Source organism: Pseudopipra pipra, chromosome 7 (assembly GCF_036250125.1).
Source record: "Pseudopipra pipra isolate bDixPip1 chromosome 7, bDixPip1.hap1, whole genome shotgun sequence".
Taxonomy (NCBI): Eukaryota; Metazoa; Chordata; class Aves; order Passeriformes; family Pipridae; genus Pseudopipra; species Pseudopipra pipra.
In genome coordinates, this window is record NC_087555.1 from 39,051,249 (window position 1) to 39,075,893 (window position 24,645).

Below are 24,645 nucleotides of genomic sequence, written 5' to 3' on the forward strand. Positions count from 1 at the left end.
GAGCGGAGGCTCCGCGGGGCCGGGCCGGGCTGCGGGGGCTCGGCGGGGCTTTGCGGGGGGCGCGGAGCATGTCGGCGCTGCGGCGCAAGCTGGGGGACGACTACCAGGTGGTGAGCACCTCGGCCAGCGGAGCGGGGCTGCCGCCCCCCAGGGCCGCCCCCCGCGGGAAGCGCCAGCGCTTCGTGGACAAGAACGGCCGCTGCAACGTCCAGCACGGCAACCTGGGCGGCGAGACCAGCCGCTACCTGTCCGACCTCTTCACCACCCTCGTGGACCTCAAGTGGCGCTGGAACCTCTTCATCTTCATCCTCACCTACACGGTGGCCTGGCTCTTCATGGCCTCCATGTGGTGGGTCATCGCCTACATGCGGGGCGACCTCAACAAGGCGCACGACGACAGCTACACCCCCTGCGTGGCCAACGTGTACAACTTCCCCTCCGCCTTCCTCTTCTTCATCGAGACCGAGGCCACCATCGGCTACGGCTACCGCTACATCACCGACAAGTGCCCCGAGGGCATCATCCTCTTCCTCTTCCAGTCCATCCTGGGCTCCATCGTGGACGCCTTCCTCATCGGCTGCATGTTCATCAAGATGTCCCAGCCCAAGAAGAGGGCCGAGACGCTGATGTTCAGCGAGCACGCCGCCATCTCCATGCGGGACGGGAAGCTCACCCTCATGTTCCGCGTGGGAAACCTCCGCAACAGCCACATGGTCTCGGCGCAGATCCGCTGCAAGCTGCTCAAGGTGAGGGACGCGGCCCCGGGGCGCGCGGGGAAGGGTTGGGTAGTAGGGAAAATTCCTTCATGGGAAGGGTTGTCCTGCCCAGGGAGTCCCAGCTGGAGTCCCTGTCCCTGGAGGGATTTCCAAGCCGTGCGGATGCGGCACTTGGGGGCAGGGGTCAGCGGTGGCTTTGGCAGTGCTGAGGGATGGTTGGACTCGATGGTCTTAGAGGGCTTTTCCAGCCTTAATGATTCTGTGAAAGAGCTGTGGCCCCGTGGCCCCACTACTGGTCCCTTGGGGACATCCCACCACCCCATCCCACCACCCCATCCCACCACCCCCTCCGTGTCCCAGAGCTGTGCCATCCCTCCCTCCTGCCAGGGCTGCCCCTTGTCCCTGGGTTGGGAGCAACCTGGTCTAGTGGAAGCTGGCCCTGCCCAGGGCCAAGATTTGGAACCAGATGATCTTGGATCATTTTTGGGTCCTTCTGCTGCTATCCCAGCCTTCCCATCCTGTTCTCCTGGAGCAGGGACCACCTCCGAGAGCCTCAGGCTGCGGGCTGAGCCACCAGGAGTCTCAACTTCCTTGGAGATAATTCTGCTCTTCAGCGCAGGATTTAAATGCATATTTATAGATTCCTATAAAACGCTCCGTTTCCCTGACAAGTAAATCCTTTGTAGCTCAAATTCCTGGGCGAGCCGGTGAGGAGAAAGCTCTCTGCCTCCCGGGCGTAATCCTGAGCTTTTGGGCAACCCCGAGCCCAGCCAGGCGGAACTTTTGTTTCTGCGGAGCGTGAACTCCGTGGGAAGCTCAGTGCCGGGGTTAGACGTGGAAAACCCTGCCAGTGGCCCTGGAAAAATCGAGTGTTTGTTTGAGCGTCGCTCCAGCGGCCGCGGATCCATCTGATCCACAGGGGAGAGGGCGGCAGGATGGAGGGGGTGGAAGGGGCCGGCTCGGGTGACGTTTGCCGCGGGCAGAGCATCCCGCGGGGTGCCCCGGCCCTCAGGTGGGTGCTGGGCAGGGGATGGGTGCCCTGCCCTGGGGATGGGTGTCCCGCGCTCAGGATGGGTGCTGTGCAGGGAATGTGGGTGTCCTGGCAGGGATACGGGCACCCTGTCCTCGGGATGGGTGCTGGGAGGGAATGTCGGTGCCCTGCCCTCGGGTGGATGCTCTGCCCTTGGGGTGGGTGTCCTGCGGGGAATGTGGGTATCCTGCCCTCGGGGTGCTGGGAAGGGAATCTGGGGTGCTTTGCAGAGAATTTGGGTGCCCTGCCCTCGGGGTGGGTGTCCTGCCCTCTGATGGATGCTGGGCAGGGATTGTGGGTGCTCTCCCCGGGATGTGAGTGCTCTCCCCGGGGTGTGGGTGCTCTCTCCAGGGTGTGGGTGCTCTCTCCAGGTGTGGGTGCCCTCCCTGGGATGTGGGTGCTCTCCCGGGGTGTGGGTGCTCTCTCCAGGTGTGGGTGCTCTCCCCGGGGTGTGGGTGCTCTCTCCAGGTGTGGGTGCTCTCCCCGGGTGTGGGTGCTCTCCCCGGGGTGTGGGTGCTCTCTCCAGGTGTGGGTGCTCTCCCCGGGTGTGGGTGCTCTCCCTGGGATGTGGGTGCTCTCTCCAGGTGTGGGTGCTCTCCCGGGGTGTGGGTGCTCTCCCTGGGTGTGGGTGCTCTCCCCGGGTGTGGGTGCTCTCCCTGGGTGTGGGTGCTCTCTCTGGGTGTGGGTGCTCTCTCCGGGGTGTGGGTGCTCTCTCCAGGTGTGGGTGCTCTCCCTGGGATGTGGGTGCTCTCTCCAGGTGTGGGTGCTCTCCCTGGGTGTGGGTGCTCTCCCCGGGTGTGGGTGCTCTCCCTGGGTGTGGGTGCTCTCTCTGGGTGTGGGTGCTCTCCCTGGGATGTGGGTGCTCTCTCCAGGTGTGGGTGCTCTCCCCGGGTGTGAGTGCTCTCTCCAGGTGTGGGTGCTCTCCCCGGGATGTGGGTGCTCTCCCCGGGATGTGGGTGCTCTCTCTGGGATGTGGGTGCTCTCCCCAGGATGTGGGTGCTCTCCCCGGGTGTGAGTGCTCTCTCCAGGTGTGGGTGCTCTCCCCGGGATGTGGGTGCTCTCCCCGGGATGTGGGTGCTCTCTCTGGGTGTGGGTGCTCTCTCTGGGTGTGGGTGCTCTCCCCGGGATGTGGGTGCTCTCCCTGGGATGTAGGTGCTCTCTCCAGGTGTGGGTGCTCTCCCCGGGGTGTGGGTGCTCTCTCTGGGTATGGGTGCTCTCCCCGGGGTGTGGGTGCCATGCAGGGCTGGGCAGGGTCCCCCTGCCCGGGGTGATCCCCCCTGGGTCCCCCCACCCCTCTCCCCTCTGCCCTGGCAGCAGAAGCTCATCCCCCATCGGGGGCTCCTGAAGTTGCCCTGTTTTGCCCCAAATCCATGTTTGCAGTGGGATTTGGCAGTCAGGATGTCAGGGCTGGGGGTTGCAGAACCCCCCCAGAGCCCCTAAATCCTGTGCCCAAAGGAGGGGGAGAGCTCCTAAAGAACCCCCAAACCAGCCCTGTGAAATATCACATCAAAGATGTATAAATATATAGAAAATAACATTGCAGCATAATATCATTTATTTATATAACATAAAAACATACCTTTAATCTATATTCAATAATATTGATGTGTTTTACACCATATATTTAACAATATTTAATAGTGATGTGTAAATATGCATTTATATAATATATAAATATAAGGAGCATCCAGCAGTGCCCTTTGCTGCCGAGCTGAGGGGCTCTCCCTAAATATAGTTTAACTCTTATATAGAGAGCCATTTGATATATAATATTATATATGTAATAGAACTATTAAAGCTCTTTAAGAGCTTTAAAGCTTTTCAAAATATATTTAAAGATATTAAAGAGCAAAAATGAGTCATGTCCATTATAGCATTTCAAAAATGGCCCTTTTTTTGTGTGTCTTGAAGTGCCTCAGGAGGAATTTTAAAAGTTGGAGCTTAAAACTTAGTGTGGCTCCAAAAAAATTCCCTGGGTTTGAAATGTGAATGAGCAGGTTCAGAGCAATCAACTCTGGGTGTGGGAGCAGCTGGGAATGGGGAGGGAGAAGGGAATAAAGGGTAAAATGTGGCTTTTGCAGGGACACAGGTGGAGCTGGCTCTGCATATTCCCTATAAAATGTCCATGCATGGAGCTTTCCTTGGCTGGGAGGGGGGAAGCAGTGCTTGGCCAGCCTTCCTGGGGGCAAAAAGGGAAAAACAGAAAGGGAACAAAAAAGGAAATAAATAAAAGGAAAAAAAGGAAAATAAAGGGGGAAAAAAGGGAAATAAGGAAAATGGGGGGAAAGGGAAAACAAAAGGGAGAAAGGGAAAAAAAATAAAAGAGAGGAAAATAAAAAGAGAAAGGAAAAGGGGGGGAAGGGAAAATAAAAGGAACATGAAAAGAAAAAAGGAAAATAAAAGGGGAAAATGGAAATAAGGAAAAAAAAGAAAATAGAAGGGAAAAAGGGAAATAAGGAAAAAGGTGAGAAAGGGAAAAAGGGGAAAATACAAAGAAGAAAGGAAAATAAAAAAGGGAAAATAGAAAGGGAAAATGGGGAAGGAAAAATTAAAAGGGAAAATAAAAAAAGAGAAAATAAAAGGGAAAAAAATAAATAAAGAAGGGGGGGAAGGGAAAATAGACAGGAAAAAATGGGAGAAAAAAAGAGGAAACAAAAGGCAAATAGAAGGAACAAAAAGCAGGGGGGAAGGAAACAAAATAAAACCCCCAAGGATTGCAGAAGGGAGAACAATCCAGCCCCTCTTCCCAGGTACTGCCAGGCCTGGACACTGTTCCCAGCTGGCAGGAAACAGGGATGGGGGGAATTCCTGGCTCAGTGTTCCTGTCCTGGTTCCCATCTCACCTGTGCAGGTGTTGCACACCTGGGTGCTCACAGATATCCTTCTGAAATGCTTTTTTTCTCCCCATAAAAGGTTCTTTTCCTTGCAAAACCGTGTGGAATTGGAAATCCCAGTGCACTCTGTTTAATGTTTCTTTGTTTTTCCTGGTGAGCTCAAACCACACCAGGGAGAAACCAAACCCAAAGCCTCCACAGTGACAAATCAGTGCAAAGCCTTGTTTGCTGTAATATTAATTGTAAATTATTGATTTTGTAATAGATTTTTAGGATTGTAAAGAACTCAAATGACCTTCAGAATTCCTGAGCTTTCCTCCCTCATTTCTTGGGGCAAACGAGTCACTCAAGGTCATTTCTTGGACAAATTATGGGCTTGAATAGCTCAATAGTCCCTTTAGGAATTCTTCCAGCCTGGCTGGGGTTGGATATTTACTGGGATTCAGGGGAGGTGTAAAAATAATACTTGATTTATCTGTATTTTAACTTCCGAACTCCATCTCAAATCCCTGGGAGCAGAGTGGGACTTGGAGTGTGTGACATCCCAGCTGGCTCATGGAACACCTGATTTCCCTGCAGTGCCAGCCAGGAGGGTTTGGGATGGATGTGCTGGATTCCCTGGGAATCCCACGAGCTCCAGGATGAGGGGGTGGGGGTGGTGCCCTGGGAATCTGATCTGGGGTTGGATTGGATATTAGGAGAGATTTGTCCATGGAAAGGGTGGTCAGGCACTGGAATAGCTGCCCAGGGCAGGGGGGCAGTCCCCATTCCTGGAGGGATGTAAAATCCATGGGGATGTGGCATTGGGGACAGGGGGCAGTGCTGGGGGATGGTTGGACCTGAGGCTCTTGGAGGCTTTTCCAGCCTACAGGAATCTGTGTCCTGGGATTTCCTTCCCCCCTCTGGAGCTCATCCCGTTTCCCTGGACTGTGCTGAGTCCCTCAAGCCCCACATTGTCTTTAACTCTCCTTTTCCATCACTGTTTCACCTGTTGAGATCATGGAATCATGGAATGGTTTGGGTGGGAAGGGACCTTAAAGCTCATCCCATCCCACTCCCTGCCATGGGCAGGGACACCTTCCCCTATCCCAGGTTGTTCCAATCCCTGTCCAACCTGGCCTTGGACACTCCCAGGGATCCAGGGGCAGTGCTGGGTGACAGTTCTGGGTGTCCCCAGTGTCACAGTGTCACCCACAGCACCCCAGCCCTCCCTCCCCGTGCCTGGATCAGTGTTTTCCAGCTGTGGGCTGTCCATGGGAGAGGTTCCCTGCCTGGAGCTGCTCCTTGCTCAGCTCCCAGGAATTATTTGCTGTTTTTCCCATGGGATTTTTGCCTTTTTACTGAAACCTTCTCTGTGGGGAGGGAAGGAGCCCAGCCCTGCAGGTGGGTGTTTGTGCAGCTGTGCCCCGGCTGTGGCTGGGCTCCTTTAGGGCTGTGGGAGCTGGGATGGGATAACGGGGGCAGGGCTGGTAAATCTGCACTTTGACACCCAAAAACGGGAGCCCAGACTTGAGTGAGACACCCAATTGCTTGTCTGGGGGTTGATCTGCTCCCAGCCCAGCACCACTCAGGGGAAGGTTTAAAAATAGAACCCCAGTCCCGAGCGAGGCTCATAATCCTGTTGGCTCTGTCTGATGCCTTGAGATTGTAAAAAATCCCATTTAAGTCAGTGGAGTTGCTCAATGTGGGAATTTTCACCTCGGCTCCAGATGTGGGGAAGGATGGAAAGGCATCCCAGGCAGTGATTTAGTGCTGGGTTTGGCTCTGCATGACAACCACAGCAGTTCCTAAAGCTCCTTTTTAAAATCTGAACGGAAATAATGGGAAATTCTGCAATAAAAGTAATGACCAGGATGGGCTGTAATGTTCTGTTCCTGCCTATTCATAACTCAGGGAGAAGGAATAAAAGCTGGAGAGGGGGTGTTTGAGCAGGGCTCCTTATGGATTAGGGATGCCAAGTGTGGCACTCTGAGCTGGGATTGGAGGGTTCAGCTCTAGGTGGCATTTTATGGCTCTGTTATGTGGCTGTGAATGGTGGGACACTGTGGGTGACACTGGGGCATCAGGGACACCCTGAACTGTCCACCCAGCACTGCCCCATCCCTGGAAGTGTCCAAGGCCAGGTTGGACAGGGCTTGGAGCAACCTGGGCTGGTGGAAGGTGTCCCTGCCCGTGGCAGGGGGTGGCACTGGATGGGCTTTAAGGTCCCTCCAGCTTCACCCTCTCCTGAGGGGTGATGCAGTGGGTTGGTGGCACAGCCACCATTCCTGTGGGTGGCCAGTGGTTTTCCAGGGCCTGGATCTGTGATTGCAGTGAAATATGTGTTGGAAATAATCCCTCCCTCCTCTGCCAGTGCTGGGCTCCCACCTCTGGCACGGCCCTGTGGCTGGAGCAGGGTTTGCCTGGGGAGGTGGGTGCTGCAGAGCACTGGGATGTAGGATATGGGGTGTGGGATGATGTGGGGTGTGGGATGTGGGGTGTGGGATGGTGTGGGGTGTGGGATGATATGGGGTGTGGGATGGTGTGGGGTGTGGGATGGTGTGGGGTGTGGGATATGGGGTGTGGGATGGTGTGGGGTGTGGGATGGTGTGGGGTGTGGGATATGGGGTGTGGGATGATATGGGGTGTGGGATGGTGTGGGGTGTGGGATGATATGGGGTGTGGGATACGGGGTGTGGGATGGTGTGGGGTGTGGGATATGGGGTGTGGGATATGGGGTATGGGATGTGGGATGCTGCAGGGGTGTCTCAGTGATGGTCATCCCAGCAGTGATCCCAGAATCCCAGACTGGTTTGGGTGGGAAGGGACCTTAAAGCCCATCCTGTCCCACCCCCTGAGACCTTCCCCTATCCCAGGTTGCTCCAGCCTGGCCTTGAACGCTTCCAGGGATGTCCCCAACCCCTCTGGGCAGCCCATTCCCACTCCCAGCCTGCTCCTGACCCCCTTCCCTGCCTCTGCCTCTCCCTCCCCAGTCCCGGCAGACCCCGGAGGGCGAGTTCCTGCCTCTGGATCAGCTGGAGCTGGACGTGGGCTTCAGCACCGGGGCTGACCAGCTGTTCCTGGTGTCCCCCCTCACCATCTGCCACGTGATAGACTCCAAGAGCCCCTTCTACGACCTGTCCCAGCGCAGCATGCAGACGGAGCAGTTCGAGATCGTCGTCATCCTCGAGGGCATCGTGGAGACCACGGGTGAGTGGGTGTGGGGGGCACAGCCCCCGGGGCTGCGCTGGGAAAGGGGGGCTCCAGGGCCCGGGGGCAGGGAGGGGAACTGCCTGGGTGGGGCACTGGCTGTGTGCCAGCAGGAGGAAAGTAAAAAAGAGAAAGGAAAAGGAAAAAAAATAAATAAAAAAGAGGGGGGAAAGGGAAAATGGAAAGGAAAAAAAAATGGGAGAAAAAAGAGGAAACGAAAGGCAAATAGAAGGAACAAAAAGCAGGGGGGGAAGGAAACAAAATAAAACCCCCAAGGATTGCAGAAGGGAGAACAATCCAGCCCCTCTTCCCAGGTAGTGCCGAGCCTGGACACTGTTCCCAGCTGGCAGGAAACAGGGATGGGGGGAATTCCTGGCTCAGTGTTCCCATCTTGGTTCCCATCTCACCTGTGCAGGTGTTGCACACCTGGGTGCTCACAGATATCCTTCTGAAATGCTTTTCAGCATTTGTGTGGTGACACAACCACGGGAATTACGAGTGGGATGATCCTCTCAGCACATGGTGACCCTTGGGATGGGCCCATGCAGGGTTAAGGGTTGGGCTCTTGTGGGTCCTTCCAGCTCAGCCTGTTCTGGGACTGTGTGGAGCTAAAGCAGGAAACATCCCCCAGGACCTCATGGACATCACTTGTTCTTTTAAAAAAGTTCAAGGGCTGGTTGGATTTTACCCAGACTGGCACTTTGAGGGAGGTTTTATTTAATGATGTTCCCAAAGCAATACTCTGAAAGTGTCCAAACTGGAGAGGAGCCAGCCTGTCCCAAATTCAGAGAGTGAAAAAGTCCCATTTGTTTGTCACCTCAGCACTAACACTGCTGGAAGAGCTGAGTTGATTGTTCCAATTCCTGAAAGACTCCAACCCCACATTTCTGTGGCAAGTCACTGCCATTAACATCCCTTTTGGAATGTACGTGTTCAGTTGTGCAATAAATGGTGGTACATGAGAAAATGTGGTTAGAAATGGAATAAAATGTGCAACTAGCAATCACCTATCCATCAGAATAACAGGTGAACAGGTGAACATCACACCTGACTCTGAGCTTTGTCCTGGGTGATTTATGGACACCTGATCTTTGAAGGCTGGTTTTTCAGATAATTGATTCTGTTGGATTATCTGGACCAAAGTTGCTGTGCATGGATGAGTTGGTGTATCAGGCTCCTGCGAGGTCTAGTAACAAGAAAATAGTGTCCAAAATTTCATTAATCCTATTTTTTTTTTTTAAAAAAGATGAAGTTTGGAGTAATTCAGCGTAGCACAGAATTTCGAAGGGCAGCCAAAGTTGTGTTTCCCTCCAAACTGTGGTCACTGGAGGGATTTTGGCAGTGTGGGTGTTACCAAGGTGGTGGGTTTTGGTGCTCCCTGGATGTTCTGGTGCTGTGGTGATGCTCTGGGGGAGGATTGGGAACATGGTGCCCCCAGCTCAGCCCAGGCTGGGCTGTGATGCTCCTGCAGCCAGCGAGTCCATGCCTTCATTTCCCAGCCTGCTTCCTGCCCCAGGGAATGTTCAGAATAGCTTTGATCATTTTGGGGTCCATATGTTGGTGTTCCAGTGTTTCCATCCTCTTTTCCTTGCACATCCAAGAGCCTCAGGCTGCAGCTCAGCCTGGTCCCAGGGAGGCTGGGGCAGCACAGAGGAATCCCCTGTGCTCTTCCATCCTGATATTTCCATAAAAACTTTCGTATTTCTATAAAAATTCCTTGATATTCCCATAAAAACTCCCTGATATTTCCATAAAAACTCCCTGATATTTCCATAAAAACTCCCTGATATTTCCACAAAACCCTCCTGATATTTCCACAAAACCCTCCTGATATTTCCATAAAAACTCCTTGATATTTCCACAAAAATTCCCTGCTATTTCCATAAAAACTCCCTGCTGGGGTGGAAGCTTTACAGGGCTCACCTGCAGCCCAGAACATGCACGTGGCTTGTTTTTATTCTTTGCAGAATAGTTTTCAAAGAAAATAACGGAGGACAAGTTTATTTTGTAAATAACTCTTGGAATTTTAAAACAAAGTGGTGTGTTCGGGTTTGTTTTGGTAAATATTTTAGACCTGGAAATTGTACAGAGAAAGGAGGGGAAAAAAAAGCCCAAAAGAGGGATTTTCTGGGTCTTTAAAGCCTAATTCGTATAAGCTGCGAATTTCGTGACCTAGTTTTGTGAGATGAGCTGAATATTGGGCAAAATAGAGCAAAATGTGCTCTATCTTGATAAAACATGAAGGGATGAAAGGGTTTTAAAGTTAGAAAAAAACCTTTCAGTGGGAGAAAATGAGGGAGGAGGAGAGGACAGGGCTGGAGGAGGACCAGGGATGGCAGGAGGGGGTCAGAGGGTGAAGATGATGGAGAGGAGGGGAAAATCCTTCCTCCAGGGCTCTGCCTTCCATGGGTGGTTCCAGCAGCCCCTTGTGCTGAGCCTGGCTTGGGTGTGGGAGAGAAGGACGTGAGGGAAGGGACAATCCCATCTGAGGATGCTGGGGTTTTGTAAGAGAGGAGAAGTGGACACTTCAGGAGGGTTAAAACCTGCAGGAAGGCAGGACCCACCTCTGTCCTGGTGCTCTCCCAGCACATTCCTTATTTCACTTCCCACCTCTCCTGTCGGTCACCTTAAAGCCCAAACATCTGGCAAGGCAGAGGTTGTGCTCTGGGAACAGCCAGTAATCCGTGTGCAATCCGTGTTTGTAAATGTGGGAAACACTTGCCATGGATTGTGTCCCTGGCCACCTCTGCCAAGGGAAGGAGGGGTTTAACCCCGAGCTGTCTGTGGGGTCAGTGTGGTGCTGGGAGTGAGCCCTGCAGCTGGGCTGGAGGTCCAGACACATCAGCCTCAGCACTGACAGTGTTTTTAAAAGGTCACAACCCCCAGGATTCTTCTCTTTGTGGAACAGCCAGAGCAGGGATCTGGGGGGTTCAGCTGGGCTGTCTCATCCAGGAGACAGCCTTTGTAGTGGTTTTCAATCCCCTCAAATGAGTTACTGCAGGAAAAAAGTCCTCATCATTCTGTGTCATTGAGTTGAATTGAAATTGTGTTGGATGTTGAGACTCAGAATGGGGTGATCCTCAGGGACCCTTCTGACCCAACCTCTCTTGCCAGGAGAGGTTGGACCAGATCGTCCTCGAGGCCTCTTCCCACCTGCTGAGGATGATTCTGGTCTGGGATTATTGGGAATAGGGTCAACAGTTTGCAGCTGGCTCTGGGGGAGGTTTTGGAGGTGGAACTGCTGGGAGACCAGGGCTGTGTGTCCTTGTCCTGGCTGTCTGTCCCCCTGTCCCGTGGTGCCAGCGGTGCCACACGAGCCTCCAGTCTCTGCTGGCGTGGAAGGAACAGAAATAACTTGCAGTCGTTTGGGAACCAGGGAGCTATTTTTGGGTTGGTGTGAAAACAGGGCTTGTTTGGTGTTTTTTTTTTTATCTTGGAAAGTCAGTGAGTAGGTCGTGCATGTGGGAAGGCTTTTCTGGTGGGTTCTGAGGGGTGGGAGAGGGCTGGGGGCACCCCTGGGTCCCACCAGGGACCACCTCAAGGGATCAGGAGGGTCCTGTGGGGATCAGGTTGGAGGAAGATTTGATAAACTCTGGTTGTTTTGCAGCTGAAGTTCCAGCTGGGAGTGTTTGAGGTGGGGACGGGTGGGAGGAGGGTTTGAGGGGTCCTGTTGTGTCTGGTCCGGTCGAGCCCAGCAGGAGCAGCCTGAGGTCAAAGCCCAGGCTGAGCAGAGGAAGGTGGGGTTGTGTGGGGTGCTGTGCTGCAGATCAGCCCAGCTGGTTCCTCAGGAGATGCTCCTGCTGCCTCCCAGCCCTCCCAGCTGCCCACAGAGGTCCCTTCCCGCTGCTGCTGTCCCAGACCTCGCTGTGTCGCCTTTGATTTTGAGTTTTGAGGTACAATCACAACGTTCTGTTGGTCCTACTGGGAGCAGAGTGAATTTAATTGGGAGTGAAAGCTGTGCAGGTCTCAGAGCAGCCCCTGGAGGGTGAGTCTGCTCCAACCCCTGCTCCTACCGGGGTTTTCTCTGGCATCCCACGAGGAAACCAGATGTTTAGTGCAGAGGGAAGAACTTTTACCTTTCAGCCTGTACAGCTGCCTTTGTAGTGGTTTTCAATCCCCTCAAATGAGTTACTGCAGGAAAAAAATCCTCATCATTCTGTGTCATTGAGTTGAATTGAAATTGTGTTGGATTTTGAGACTCAGAGTGGGGTGATCCTCAGGGACCCTTCTGACCCAAACTGTTCTGTGATTCTGGGAAATGGTGCCTAGGAAACTGCCTTTTGTGTTTAGAATTGGACTCAGCTCTAATGTTTCCTTATAAAACCAGTTAATTCCGCTTGGATCTGCCTTCCCAAGCAGGGAGTGTTGCTGAGCAGAGCAGCAGTTTTAGGAGGAGTTTTCCCCAGCACTGGATGTGCCCCTTGGCTCCTGTGCCACCACTCCTGGCTGGGCAGCCAGGCAGAGGGGCTGATAAATCAGGGAATAGCAGAATCCCAGGATGAAGGACCCCATTAACTTCCCCATTTTCCATGTTATTCTCATTCCAGTCCTGCACTATCACCAGGGTGCAAGTCCCTCACAAATTACAACACAGATTAGAAGGTGTCGAGTGTTTCTCCCTCTCCATATTTATAATAAACAGGGATTTAGGAGCCAGATATCGTTGGTTTGAGCCATGTCTGTCTTTTCATCTGGACTTGGAGCTTCTTGCTTTGCTCCAGCAGGTGCTTATGGAGATTTTTTCCCCTCTTTCTTTCCTGCTTTAATCCGTTGACTTTTGATCTGCGGCACCGCCGAGGGGTTTAGGGAATTAGTAAATACACACAATAAATTTTGTTTTGACTGTCTGCAGAGGCAGTAAAGATTTTTTTTGGAGCTGTCTAATGAGTTGTTTAAGCAGGATCTTCTTGCTTATAAATCCCAGTTGGCTGATTAAAATCACCATTTCCAATGCCTTCTCTCATTAAACCATATAAAAATGATTTCTCATAGATGCCTCCCAACTTGATTAAGTTAATTTACTGCCTCATCACTGAAATTTTAATTTCTGGATATATAAACATTTCTTTATGCTTTCCTTACCCTCCTTAATTACAGGTTTGAGGTTGTTTGGATAATAAGATGTGGAAAGTGGGGAGCAGAGGCAGCACATCCCTGGAGGGAGGGAGGGAAGGAACCTGGGGCCTCTGACCCCTCCTGGACCTCCCTGGGGCATCAGGGCTGTGCTGGGCAAAGCCAGGCTCTCCTTCCCCTCCCAGGGGGACTTGGCCCTTTCCAACCAGCCCTTTCTTTTGGCAAAATATCTCAGCAGACAGATTTTTTGTGAGGTCACAGGAGGGGTCACAGCCCAGGATGCCTGAGGTGACTGAAGGGGGCTCCTGCCTCTCCTCGTGACAGGACAAGGGGGTTTGACTGAAAGAGGGAAGATTTAGGTTGGATATCAGGGGGAAATTCCTGGCTGGGCAGGCCCTGGTACAGGTTGCCCAGAGAAGCTGTGGCTGCCCCTGGATCCCTGGAAGTGCCCAAGGCCAGGTTGGACGGGGTTTGGAGCAACCTGGGCTGGTGGGAGGTGTCCCTGCCCGTGGCAGGGGGTGGGACTGGATGGGATTTAAGGTCCCAATCCAAACCGGTCTGGGATTCTGTGACCTAAAACTCCTGTGTGGGGAGTGCTCTGAGGTCATCCCAACACCAGGCCCAGGAGCTTTCCCTGGGAATGCTGGAGGATGCTCAGTGCTGGCTCTGCCATTGGGTTTGTTCCCATTTTTGGAGCGTTTCCCAGCTGTGTTCCAATGGCTTTTCAGGACCTAAGGATGGTTGGGATTCACAAGGGTAATTGCTGATCATTTGGGATTTATTTTGATAGATCTTCAACCCCTCTGTTATTCTGATAACATGTAATTTTGAAGGACAGAGTGTTTATTTTCCAGCCCATTGTCCTCATCTCACATTATTGTGATGGGAACGTGAAGCTCTGCTGTCAAACCTTCCTGGGGGTGCTCATGGGGAGAACAAGCTTTGACTTTCCCCCTGGATTCTCCTTCTGGATGTGTTTAGGATTACACAGCCCTTTACAATTCCTGTATTATCCTGTGACTTATCAGTAGGCCTCTAAAATTGCTAAAAAATGAGCATTGGATAAGAACCTGGGTTGTACAAAACCTGGCAGGAATGGGATGTGCATCCCTTCTCCAAACTCATTAAATGCTACTTCGGAAACCTTTTAACATCATTTTCTGATTAAAGAAATCAAACAGCCTGCCAGGCTTTTTAATTAAATAAATAGAGATGGCATCAAAGGCTTATTCCACTGGTTTTACTTTTAAAAACATGAGTAATTTGAATTATGGAGCCACGGGTCTCCACAGGAAGGTTTCCCTCAGCAACAGATACATGGGGGTGATGGCAGAACTCAACAACTCGAGGGAACAAAGAGCTGTGACACAGATCTGAGAACTAACAGCATTTAGATCATTTCTACAACCATTTCAAAGTGTTCTTCTCGTGTGCCGTTCTCAGGGTTGCTTTGCCTTGAAGAAACCTCGATACAAATGCACAGCTTTAAATGTGGAGTGTAAAGTATCATGGAATTATAGATTGGTTTGGGTTGGGAGGGACCTTTAAAGGTCAATATACTTATTTTGGTTTTGTCTTGCCATTCAGATTCTGGGTTGTTTTTGGGTTTTTTTTGCACAAATGTGGGCAAAGGATGGAAGAGGGAAAACCCTCTGGAGCTGGTGGAGGAACTGAGTGGTACCCAAATACTGCATCAGTTGAGAGCTGCTGGGTTGTCCATCTTCATCCTCTCCTTCCCCACTGTCTGCCAGCAGTTGTTGTGCCCAGGTCTCGGTGTTCCTGAGGAATCACCCATCTCATTGTGTGGACAGGGCAGCAGTTTGGGGGGAGAGGTGGCTCAGGAGCTCCCAGTCCAGAGCTGCCTCTTGCAGAGCATCCCCTGTGCTGGTGCTGCTCCCCCAGGGATGGGGGGTGCCTTGCCTTGGATCACTCTGGAGGCCTCTCTTGGCCTGGGAATGGCAGGAATCTGTCGGGAGCAGGGATCTGGAGTGTGGAGTCACCTGCAGGTCGAGGTCTTTGGTGGGGGAGTCCTTGTGTCCTGCCATGGTGGGACGGGACCGGGGTGGTTCCCCAGGGGTGACTCAGTGGCTGAATCTCCTGGAATCCACCTTTCCAAACCACTCCTCTGCCAAATCCCACAGACTGACAGGTGTCTGAGGTTGGGTGGGACTTTTGCAGGTCCCATGGCCCAGCCCCACTGCTCCAGCAGGGCCACCTAGACCCAGTTGCCCCAGGAGCACCTCTGGGTGCTGAGACCTTGGTAAGGGGAAGGTGACAGGAGAAGAACAACTCAGCAATTTCACATCACCAAAGTGGCTTTTTTCTCTCTTTACTTATTTATATTTTTAATACTTTTTTAGGCATAACCTAAACAAGATAAGATGGCAATTAAAAATCCCACGTCTTGGCAGTTCAGCAGCTCTTTTTCCAGTGCTGCTGTTACGTAAAATCCCTCAGTGGAAAAACCAATCTGGGTTGGTGGTGTGGGCAAAGTCAGAGGTTTGGCACAGCCAGAGGGCATGAGCTGGGCCTGGGACCTTCAGCACCAGCTTCCCTCTGCCCTCCTGCAGCTGCTCCTCGGGGCAGCACAGCCACCATCAGCTCGGCCAGAAAAGGGGAAAAAAGCATTTTTAATGCTGATGAATCATGATCCTGGAATGGGTTGGGTTGGGAGGGTCCTTAAAGCCCATCCAGTGCCACCCCTGCCATGGGCAGGGACACCTTCCACCAGCCCAGGTTGCTCCAAGCCCCGTCCAGCCTGGCCTTGGACACTTCCAGGGATCCAGGGGCAGCCACAGCTTCTCTGGGATGTTGTTACCAAAACTCTTCTCTCCCAGCTGTGCCTCCTCAGAGCCAACACACAAACCCAGGCACTTCCCCTGCATTTTCCCGGAACTTTCCATCTTTTCATGGATGGAGAGGGACAATTTACAAGAGACAAGGTGAGAATGGCTTCCCACTGCCAGAGGGCAGGGAGAGATGGGAGATTGGGAAGGAATTGCTGGCTGGGAGGGTGGGGAGGCCCTGGCCCAGGTTGGGCAGAGAAGCTGTGGCTGCCCCTGGATCCCTGGGAGTGTCCAAGGCCAGGTTGGACAGGGCTTGGAGCAACCTGGGCTGGTGGAAGGTGTCCCTGCCCATGGCCTTCCTGGCTCTCTCCCTTTTTTCCCTGAGATCTCTTTGGAGGTCTAGGAGAGCAAATCCATAGTGGTTTAACCTGGAGCTGTGCAGGAGCTCTCCTTTCACCAGGGATAATCCCAGGAACAGGTGATTCCTCAGGAGTCATGTCTGTGCAAGGAATCCTTGTTCACACCTGATCAACCAGAATTCCTTCTGCTCGAAGGAGCTCCCTGTGCTGATCCTGTGCTGCCACAGGGGGACCTTGGACCAGCAGTCCTCACGTGTAGCTCCATTTTTTTCCATGGATAAGTGCTGGAGGGTTGAGCAGGAGCTGATCTCCAGGTCAGTGCCATGTGCAGCCATCCAGGGAACTAAACCTGGATCTGTGACACCGACCTGCCCTGTGCTGCAGGAACTGGAGTGGGATAGGAGGGGAAATAGGAATATCCAGTTCCTGTGAGTGTTCCCTGTGTCCTGCAGCTGGAATGTGTGGGGTTGGGGTGGGGGGACAGGGGTGGGATGTCACTGGTGGAGCTGGAAATGTGAAGGCAAAGGGCTTGAGTGTCTCCTGGGGGTGAGGCTGTGGGGGTTCTGCTGGATGGGGGGGGGGCTGCTGCCTAAATATAGACCCAGACAGCTCCTCCTGGAGAAATCCAGGAGCAAAGAAAACTCTGCAGTGCTCAGCTTGTGCTGTTTCTTAGAATCAGGGAATGGTTTGGAAGGGAAATTAAGGATCATCCAGTGCCACCCCCTGCCATGGGCAGGGACACCTCCCACCAGCCCAGGTTGCTCCAAGCCCTGTCCAGCCTGGCCTTGGACACTTCCAGGGGTTCAGAGGCTTCTCTGGGCAGCCTGGGCCAGTTTCTTGCCACTTGTTTTTTCTGTTCATAACCATAAATTGGAGATCTTAATTTTTTTCTTGTCCTCTCACTGTTGCTGCCTCTCTGCCGAGCTGGATAAATGATTTAGGGGTTTTTCATATTTCTTTGTCTGCAATGGCCCCAGTGCTGGAGACAGGACAATGGTGTTGGACAACATCAGCTTAAAGCCCTGCTCAACCCCTGTGGGTTGTGCCAGAATCTGAGTTTGAGCCAGCAGGAACCTGAGGGGCATTTTATTTCCCACATGTGGAAATGGGGCACTGCACATCCTAAATAAACAGGTCCTGCAGAATACTTTGGACCAAGGATGAAAATACTCCTCTGTTGATGGCTGATTTGGGCTGAATTCAGGAAGCATTTTAATTGCTGGTGCAATTTGAGTGATGGGTTTTGCATGTTCCTAAATATTTGAGCTCCCAGCAGGTTCCTCACAGCCTCACTCACCTGGGGGCTCATGGCCTGGAAATGGCCAGGAGAGGGGCAGGTTGGGTGTCAGGGACAGTTCCTTCATGGAATTGGGGTGGAGTCCCCATGCCTGGAGGGATTTCCAAGCCCTGTGGACGTGGCCCTTGGGGACAGGGGTCAGTGGTGGCCTGGGCAGGGCTGGGGGATGGTTGGACTTTGTGATCTTGGAGGGCTTTTCCAACTGAACCATTCCATGATCCTATGGAGACCAGGCTGGGGTTCCCAGCAAGGCTGTTGCTTTAAATGGAACTAACTGGGAGATAAAAGGAAAATCTTCCCTTTTCTATTAGTGCAGCAAATAAATTCCTACTTCCAAGAACTGCACTTGTATAATTTCCTGATATTTTGCATATCTCTCATTTTTCCCCTCCAGTTTTTCAATTTTACTGCAAAATACACTTTAAAGACCCTGGATCCCTGCAGCAGCCCAGCTCTGTCCCCACAGCAGCCCTGTCCCTCTGCCTGGGAAGGAAATTAAGCCCATTTGACCTGATTTGCTCTGACAAATCCATTTTGGCCCTTGCTTCAACCCTGCTCTCTTCTGGCTGATGAAAATTGTTTTCTTGCTTTGTGCAGTGGTTTTTTTTGGGATGTGGAGTGAACCTGATGGGGTGTAATGACCTGTCCCCTTCCTCTCCCTCCTCACTGGAGCATCTCTGGATCCAGGAGCTGCTCCCTGTGATGGGAGTGTCGGTGTTGTCCCTTTCTGAGGCAGCAGGGGAGTGATGGGGGGGGGGAAATCAGCAAATATTTTTAACATCAAGGGTCAAAAATTGAAGTTGGAAATACTGGTAATTCCTGGGAAGGGCTTGCAGCTGCTGAGCAGCTCAGTGAAGCCCTTCTGGCTTGACTTCAGTTTGTAAATCAGGATTAATTCATATTGCATTGATGAAAACAAGGGGTTAGAGCAGTTTGTACTTTGTTCCTTTCTTCCACATGATCAGAAATGTTCATTGTCTTCAAAATTAAAAAATTCCTTCTACCTTTTCATTACTTGGAAATTCTGGGCAGTCACTGCTGAGCATCAGCCTCCTTCAGTCTTCAGGTGGTTTTCTTGCTCTTCAATCTCATCTGTCACAAACCCAAAGGTTTTTACTCTTTTGCCTGAGAATTTGGCTGGGAAGACACCAAATGCTTATCCTGAGCTGGAGCATAAAGCATTCCAGGAGAAATGTCCCTGCTCAGAGCAGGGGGTTGGAAAAAGATGAGCTTTAAGGACCCTTCCAACCCAAAGCATTCCAGAATTTTATGATATTATGTGGATGCATCTCAATTGCTGCTTGAGGTACAGAGAAACAGGTTGTTTGGTGGGAAAATGGGTGGCCAGTAGCTGGAAATTGTTTAATTCTGGGGGGGAAAAAAATGGAAATAAGTAGCTGCACTTCACCCTTTGGAAATTCAGACTAAATCCTCCCCGTGTGGGTCTGTAAATGAAACATCAAAAAGGGAATGTGGCCTTCCTGGTGGGAAGGGTGGAGGGAAGAGTCCTCTGGGATGAGGGAGGAGGGGATGGAGGGCAGCAGGAACAATGGAATTACAGCCATTAAGCTCTGGGAAGATGAGGAATGACCTGCTGACTCTGTCTCTTGGAGGGCTGGGGTTTATTAATCACGGGCTTGTCTCCACTGGGGATCTCCAGCCTGGCCCAGCCCTTGGCTTGTGCTGGGGGGCAGAGTGTTGGGGGGTTGGAGCTGATCTCTGAGGCCCCTTCCAACCCAAACCAGCCTGTTTTGTTTATTGTACTGAAGCCTGAGCCATTATTTTTATGTAGCAGCCTATTTCCACTCCTTATTAACACCCTGGATCACCTGGAAATCCAGCCTTTCCCTGGCCACTTCCCCCCCATGAATTATTGCTGGTGCTGTCGATTCTGTCAGCAGCCAACTGATGGCTCTGAAGTGTTATTTATCTTTTGTTTAAATACTCTTCAGCAGGGTACCTGCCTCTGGCAGATGTGCTGGCTGTTAAAACCTGCCAGAAAATGCCCAGCTGTCTTTTCCATGGATACCTGGCCCTTGTCCTGGATACCTTTGTGCTCCCTGTTCTTTATTTACAGCACTGTAACACGGGGGGGTTGTTGAAGGTTTTGGTACCAACTGGGGGCTCGGGGTTTTATGGGGTGACATAAAATAGTGGTGGTTTCTGTTCAGAGCCTTGTTGTGTGTCTGCTGCTGTTTCTTTGGGGGTTTTTTTTTGAGGTGAGATTGAAGCTGAAGCAAAGGGCTGCTTTAGCTCTTTGTGTGTTACACAATCAAACCTCCACTTAGTGCTCCTTCCGACCAAATAAATGACGATAAAATCCTTTGGCAGGAGAAGGGGAAGAAGTCGTGGGTGAAACGCTGTGATGTTTCAGGGGAGCCATCCAAAATGTCATCAGGAGTTCAGGATTTTAGGGAGGAGAAGCTGTGCCCGGGCTGGGAACAGCCTGGAGGCTCCTGCAGTGCAGGAGGCTGTGACACCCTCCCTGGGGGGGGCTCGTCCTCCCACCTCCCTTCCCTGGCTGGGTTGGGTTTGTGGGGTCTGGGGGGAGCAGGTGGAGCAGGAAGGGGTGAGGAGGACGGGCTGTGTGCCCCAGGGTGGGGCTGAGCCCTGGGGGCACGATGCTCCTGGGGCTGGGGGCTGCAGCCCCTGCCCAGTCCCAGCTCCTGCCTGCGCTCAGGACTCTTCCCACTGGACAAGGTCCAAGTTATTTAGGACTGATCTGCTATTGGAGGCATCCAGTTCAGATCATCATCTTGGCTCGTTGCACTGAGTTAATCTTGAAGTCAAAAATAAGCTCATTAGTGACCGTGACGGGGTTCAAAGGGTTTTTATCTGTGTGTGTCATCACAGCACTGGGAGAGGGTGCTGGGGATGCTGGAGCAGCTCTTCCTCCTCCAATTGCAGGATTTATCAGAGGCTCATTGTCTTTTTTTCTCGTCCTTACTGACTCTCTGCAGCCCTTGAACATATTGTGCAGCACATTAACAAATCCCAAACCTCACTGCAGAGAAACTCAGCCCTCCTGGTTCGAGTGGTGGGGTCTGAACCTCTGTGATTTCAGACCAGATCCTGGGGAGTTGATGGGAGGGGGGTAGGATGTGATTGCCAAGAGCAGGGCACTGGATCAGGGTGTGGAGGTGCCTCTGGACTCAGTGTGACCAGCAGGGGAGGGGGGATTCTGCCCCTCTGCCCCCTCAGGTGAGACCCCCCTGCAGAGCTGCCCCAGCCCTGGGAACAGCAGCACAGGGACGTGGAGCTGCTGGAGAGAGTCCAGAGGAGGCCACGGAGATGCTCCAGGGCTGGAGCCCCTCTGCTCTGGAGCCAGGCTGGGAGAGCTGGGGGGGTTCACCTGGAGAAGAGAAGGCTCCAGGGAGAGCTGAGAGCCCCTTCCAGGGCCTAAAGGGGCTCCAGGAGAGCTGGAGAGGGACTGGGGACAAGGCATGGAGGGACAGGACACAGGGAATGGCTTCCCACTGCCAGAGGGCAGGGATAGATGGGATATTGGGAAGGAATTGCTGGCTGGGAGGGTGGGGAGGCCCTGGCCCAGGTTGCCCAGAGAAGCTGTGGCTGCCCCTGGATCCCTGGAAGTGTCCAAGGCCAGGCTGGATGGGGCTTGGAGCAACCTGGGCTGGTGGAAGGTGTCCCTGCCCATGGCAGGGGTGGCACTGGATGGGCTTTGAGGTCCCTTCCAACCCAACCCCTGCTGTGATTCCATGATTCCCTGGGTTTTACCCTGTGCAGTTCAGGATCAGGGCTGGCTCTGTTATTCCTGTTGGGAGGTTCTCACTCCCAAACTGTTCCCGCTGACAGGGTCAGTTCTGCACTTCAGCTCTAATTCTCCCCTTCCAGTTATTTATAACTTTCCAGTCAATTAACTCCTAAGACTGCAATTTTTCATGCTTGGTCTTTGCTTGGAGGAAAATATATTTTGGCAAGTTGGTAGACAAAAAAAAAACCTCCCTTTGCTTTTTGTGGCTGCTGCTTTCCTGGTCCCCAGCTGTGCATTCCCGGCGCTCCTGGGAGGTGGGGAGAGAAATCCAAGCAAAAGAGGGGGAATTAACATTGCAAAAAGAACATTTTTTTCTTAGTCCTACCAGATTTCCATCTCCTCTCACGTATGACTTGCTGAAGTGTCTCTTAATGGGCTGAGGATCCCGAAATACTGAGAGGCATTTAGCACAATTTCTGTGTATTTCCATGGAAAGATGTTGAGGAGCTCATGGAATTTGCCTCAGAAATCCCAGAAAGTTTGATTTTTTAAAAAAAAAAAATAATTGTCTGGGATCTAACAGTGAATTTCTTAGTGAAAGGTAGGAGGAGCTGTGCTTGTTCAGCATCAGTTTTCTTTTTTTATTAATTCATATCATGGTCAGTTTAAATATTTTTTTTTACTGCATATCGTGTTCTCTTCTATTTTTTTATCCTACCTATGCCAAGGAGTTGACTTCCTGCCAATACACAAATTTTCCAAGCACATTAGAACTGGCAGGACAAAAAAAAACCCAACAAAGAACCAGCCCATTCTGCCCCCAGACAGTAAAATGGTGCATGAAGTGGATTTGTGCAGAGTTATTGGCTGTGGGGTGGGAGCTGGCTCAGCCCCTCTCTGGCTGAGGCTGTGGCAGGGCTGGGAATCACCCCCTGGGTTTGCTCCCTGCCCCTGCCCTGCCTGTTGGGTTCAGACCCTTCCTGCTGTTGGAGATTTATTCCATTTATTTCCTGGGAGGATTCTTCCTGCTCAGGTTTGGTCAGAAATTATGAGGATCCAGGGAGAGTGACAAGGACAAGGGGATCAGCTTCAAACTGCAGGAGGGTTGATTTACAGTGGAGATTATGGAGAAATCCTTCCCTGGGAGGGTGGGGAGGCCCTGGCACAGGTTGCCCAGAGAAGCTGTGGCTGCCCCTGGATCCCTGGGAGTGTCCAAGGCCAGGTTGGAGCAACCTGGGCTGGTGGAAGGTGTCCCTGCCCATGGCAGGGGGTGGCACTGGATGATCCTTAATTTCCCTTCCAGCCCAAACCATGCTGAGATTTTTTGGGGTGATGACTTTGGGGTGCTGTGAGGTCTCACAGCTGCTGCAGTGTCAGTCAGGGACCCCAATCCCATCAGGAATCACCTCCTGTTTCCTTTGGATGGCTCTGAGGAGGGAGAGCAGGGAAATGCAGAGATGGATGGGGCCAAAGTGAGGTGGCCTCTTGGAGCAGTGATTTTTCTAATGAGATTTCCTGGGCTCCTCGTTAAGGTATCGACCTGTGTGTGCAGCAGGATCAGTCAGCACAAAGCAGAGGCTCCCAGCTCCTGCAGGAATAACCCAGGACAGGGCAGGACTAATTGCTGGGGATTAAGGACACGTGTCAGGCCAGGGCTGGGCTGGGGGGTCTCTCTGTCTCCCTCCTGTCCATGCCTTTGGCTGGGTCAGGGCCTTGCACTGGGTTTCTCCAGGGAACCCACGGTGCTTTAACGGGGCTGGATGTGGGGATTGGGCTGATTTTGGCTTCTGGAGTGTTTTTGGGATTGGAGTAACCAAGAACTGGAACAACTTGGAAGTTAAAATTGTGTCCTTGGAGTGCAAAGATAATAAAGATCATGGAATCACAGAACAGTTTGGGTGGGAAGGGACTTTAAAGCCCATCCAGTGCCACCCCCTGCCATGAGCAGGGACACCTTCCCCCAGCCCAGGTTGCTCCAAGCCCCGTCCAACCTGGCCTGGGACACTTCCAGGGATCCAGGGGCAGCCACAGCTTCTGTCATAAATGGACTGAGCAAGTTGTGCCCAAGGAAGGACTGGCCATGGCTCTCAGTGCTCTGGGCTGGGTGACAAGGTGGGGATGGGTCACAGGTTGGACTCGATGGTCTGGGGGGGCTTTTCCAATCTAAATGACCCTGGGATTCCAGGATCAAGTTCCTGACTAGTGTGTTTGGTTCCAGCTGCTCCATCAGGTTCCAGATAGAGCTCTCCAAATGTACCAAACTGCCAAACTTCCCTTCAGAGCCCTGTTAATGATTCATTTTTTTTGCCCTTTGATTTCATACCGTGACACTTCCCATATTTTCCCTGCAGTCATCCAACAGGACACAGACCTGAGCACATTCCCAGCATTCCAGCTCCTTCCCTCCTCCTCATTATGCTGCAGATGCTTTAAATTCCCCCAGTAATGGGGAGGAAATTTCCCACAGTGGAACATTGCTGACTTAATGCTGCTGACTTAATGTTCAGTGCTTAATGTGATGAAGTAGCACAGATTTATATTTAATATTTCCTTTCAAGCCCTGCAAGATTTCCCTGCTCGTGGCTGTTTTGTGCAGTTTTGCTCAGCAGCCAGACCTGGGCAGGTCTTTAAAGCTCTGAAAAATTCATATAGTGCTTTGTACCGAGCACCTCATACATAACAAAAGTGGATTTTTCATTTATTTTTCACCTGGAAGAGCTTAAGACTTTAAAACCTTCCCCAAAAAAACACGCCTGGGGATGTTGTTTGATCCGTGATGCCAGTGAAACCATCCCATCTTTCCACTCCACACTGGATATCGGGGGACATTTGTGGCTTGAGATGGTGAGGCCCTGGCACAGGTTGCCCAGAGAAGCTGTGGCTGCCCTTGGATCCCTGGGAGTGTCCAAGGCCAGGTTGGAGCAACCTGGGCTGGTGAAAGGTGTCCCTGCCCATGGCAGGTGGTGGAATGGGATGGACTTTGAGGTCCCTTCCCACCCAGACCATGGAATTCCATGTTGGGGTGTATATATCCCCCCAGGAATGCATCTCCAGGAGTAGGATGAAGGTAAATACTGTTCCCTGGCAGCTGTGGCTCAGGGGACCTGGCTCTGAGGGGAGGAATTAATTCAGCAGCAAACTGCCTGGGCTCAGGGCTCTGCTCCCACAGGGGCTTCTAATTGGAGTTAATGGCTCGTTAGTGTTGGGCACATCCCCCTGAGAGCAGCACCCACACAGACACGGGCAGGAAGGACCTGCAGGTGCTGGGGTCTCCCATTCCACAGTGGGATTCCTGTTCCACAGTGGGGTCCCTGTCTGGGGTCTGTGCCAGTTCCTCGTGAGCTCAGAGGTGGGTCTGGGCTGGGACAGAGGGACTGGGGGGCTCTGGCTGTGCTGCTGCCCCTGGGGCTCTGGGAGGGCTCAGGGGATGGGATGAGATGAGATGGGATGGGATGGGATGGGATGGGGTGGGGTGGTTGTGGCCTCCTGCTTTGGTGCCTCCTTCCTCTCCGACCCAAAGGGGATCCATAGGGTTAAGGTGGATTTTGGGTGAGAATGTGTGAAATGAGCAGCAGTGGCTGCTACCCAGAAAGATGTAAAAATATAAATCTTAGGATTACAGAATCCTGGAATGGTTTGGGTTGGAAGG

General features: G+C 52.2%; 1 protein-coding gene across 2 annotated transcripts in view; it reads left to right on the forward strand.

Annotated features, from left to right (window-relative positions):
* Window positions 1–24,645, forward strand: part of KCNJ3 (potassium inwardly rectifying channel subfamily J member 3) — a 42,175-nt gene continuing 17,530 nt past the window's right edge. Inside the window, exons 1-2 of one of the 2 annotated variants that reach the window (XM_064661757.1) lie at window positions 1–746; window positions 1,252–1,382. In XM_064661757.1, the coding sequence (XP_064517827.1) occupies window positions 69–746; window positions 1,252–1,317 (744 nt within the window). In that variant the 5' untranslated portion in view covers window positions 1–68 and the 3' untranslated portion in view covers window positions 1,318–1,382. Of the gene's footprint in view, window positions 747–1,251; window positions 1,383–7,552; window positions 7,770–24,645 lie in introns of those variants that run through there. The other variant, XM_064661756.1, reaches the window with a different exon arrangement.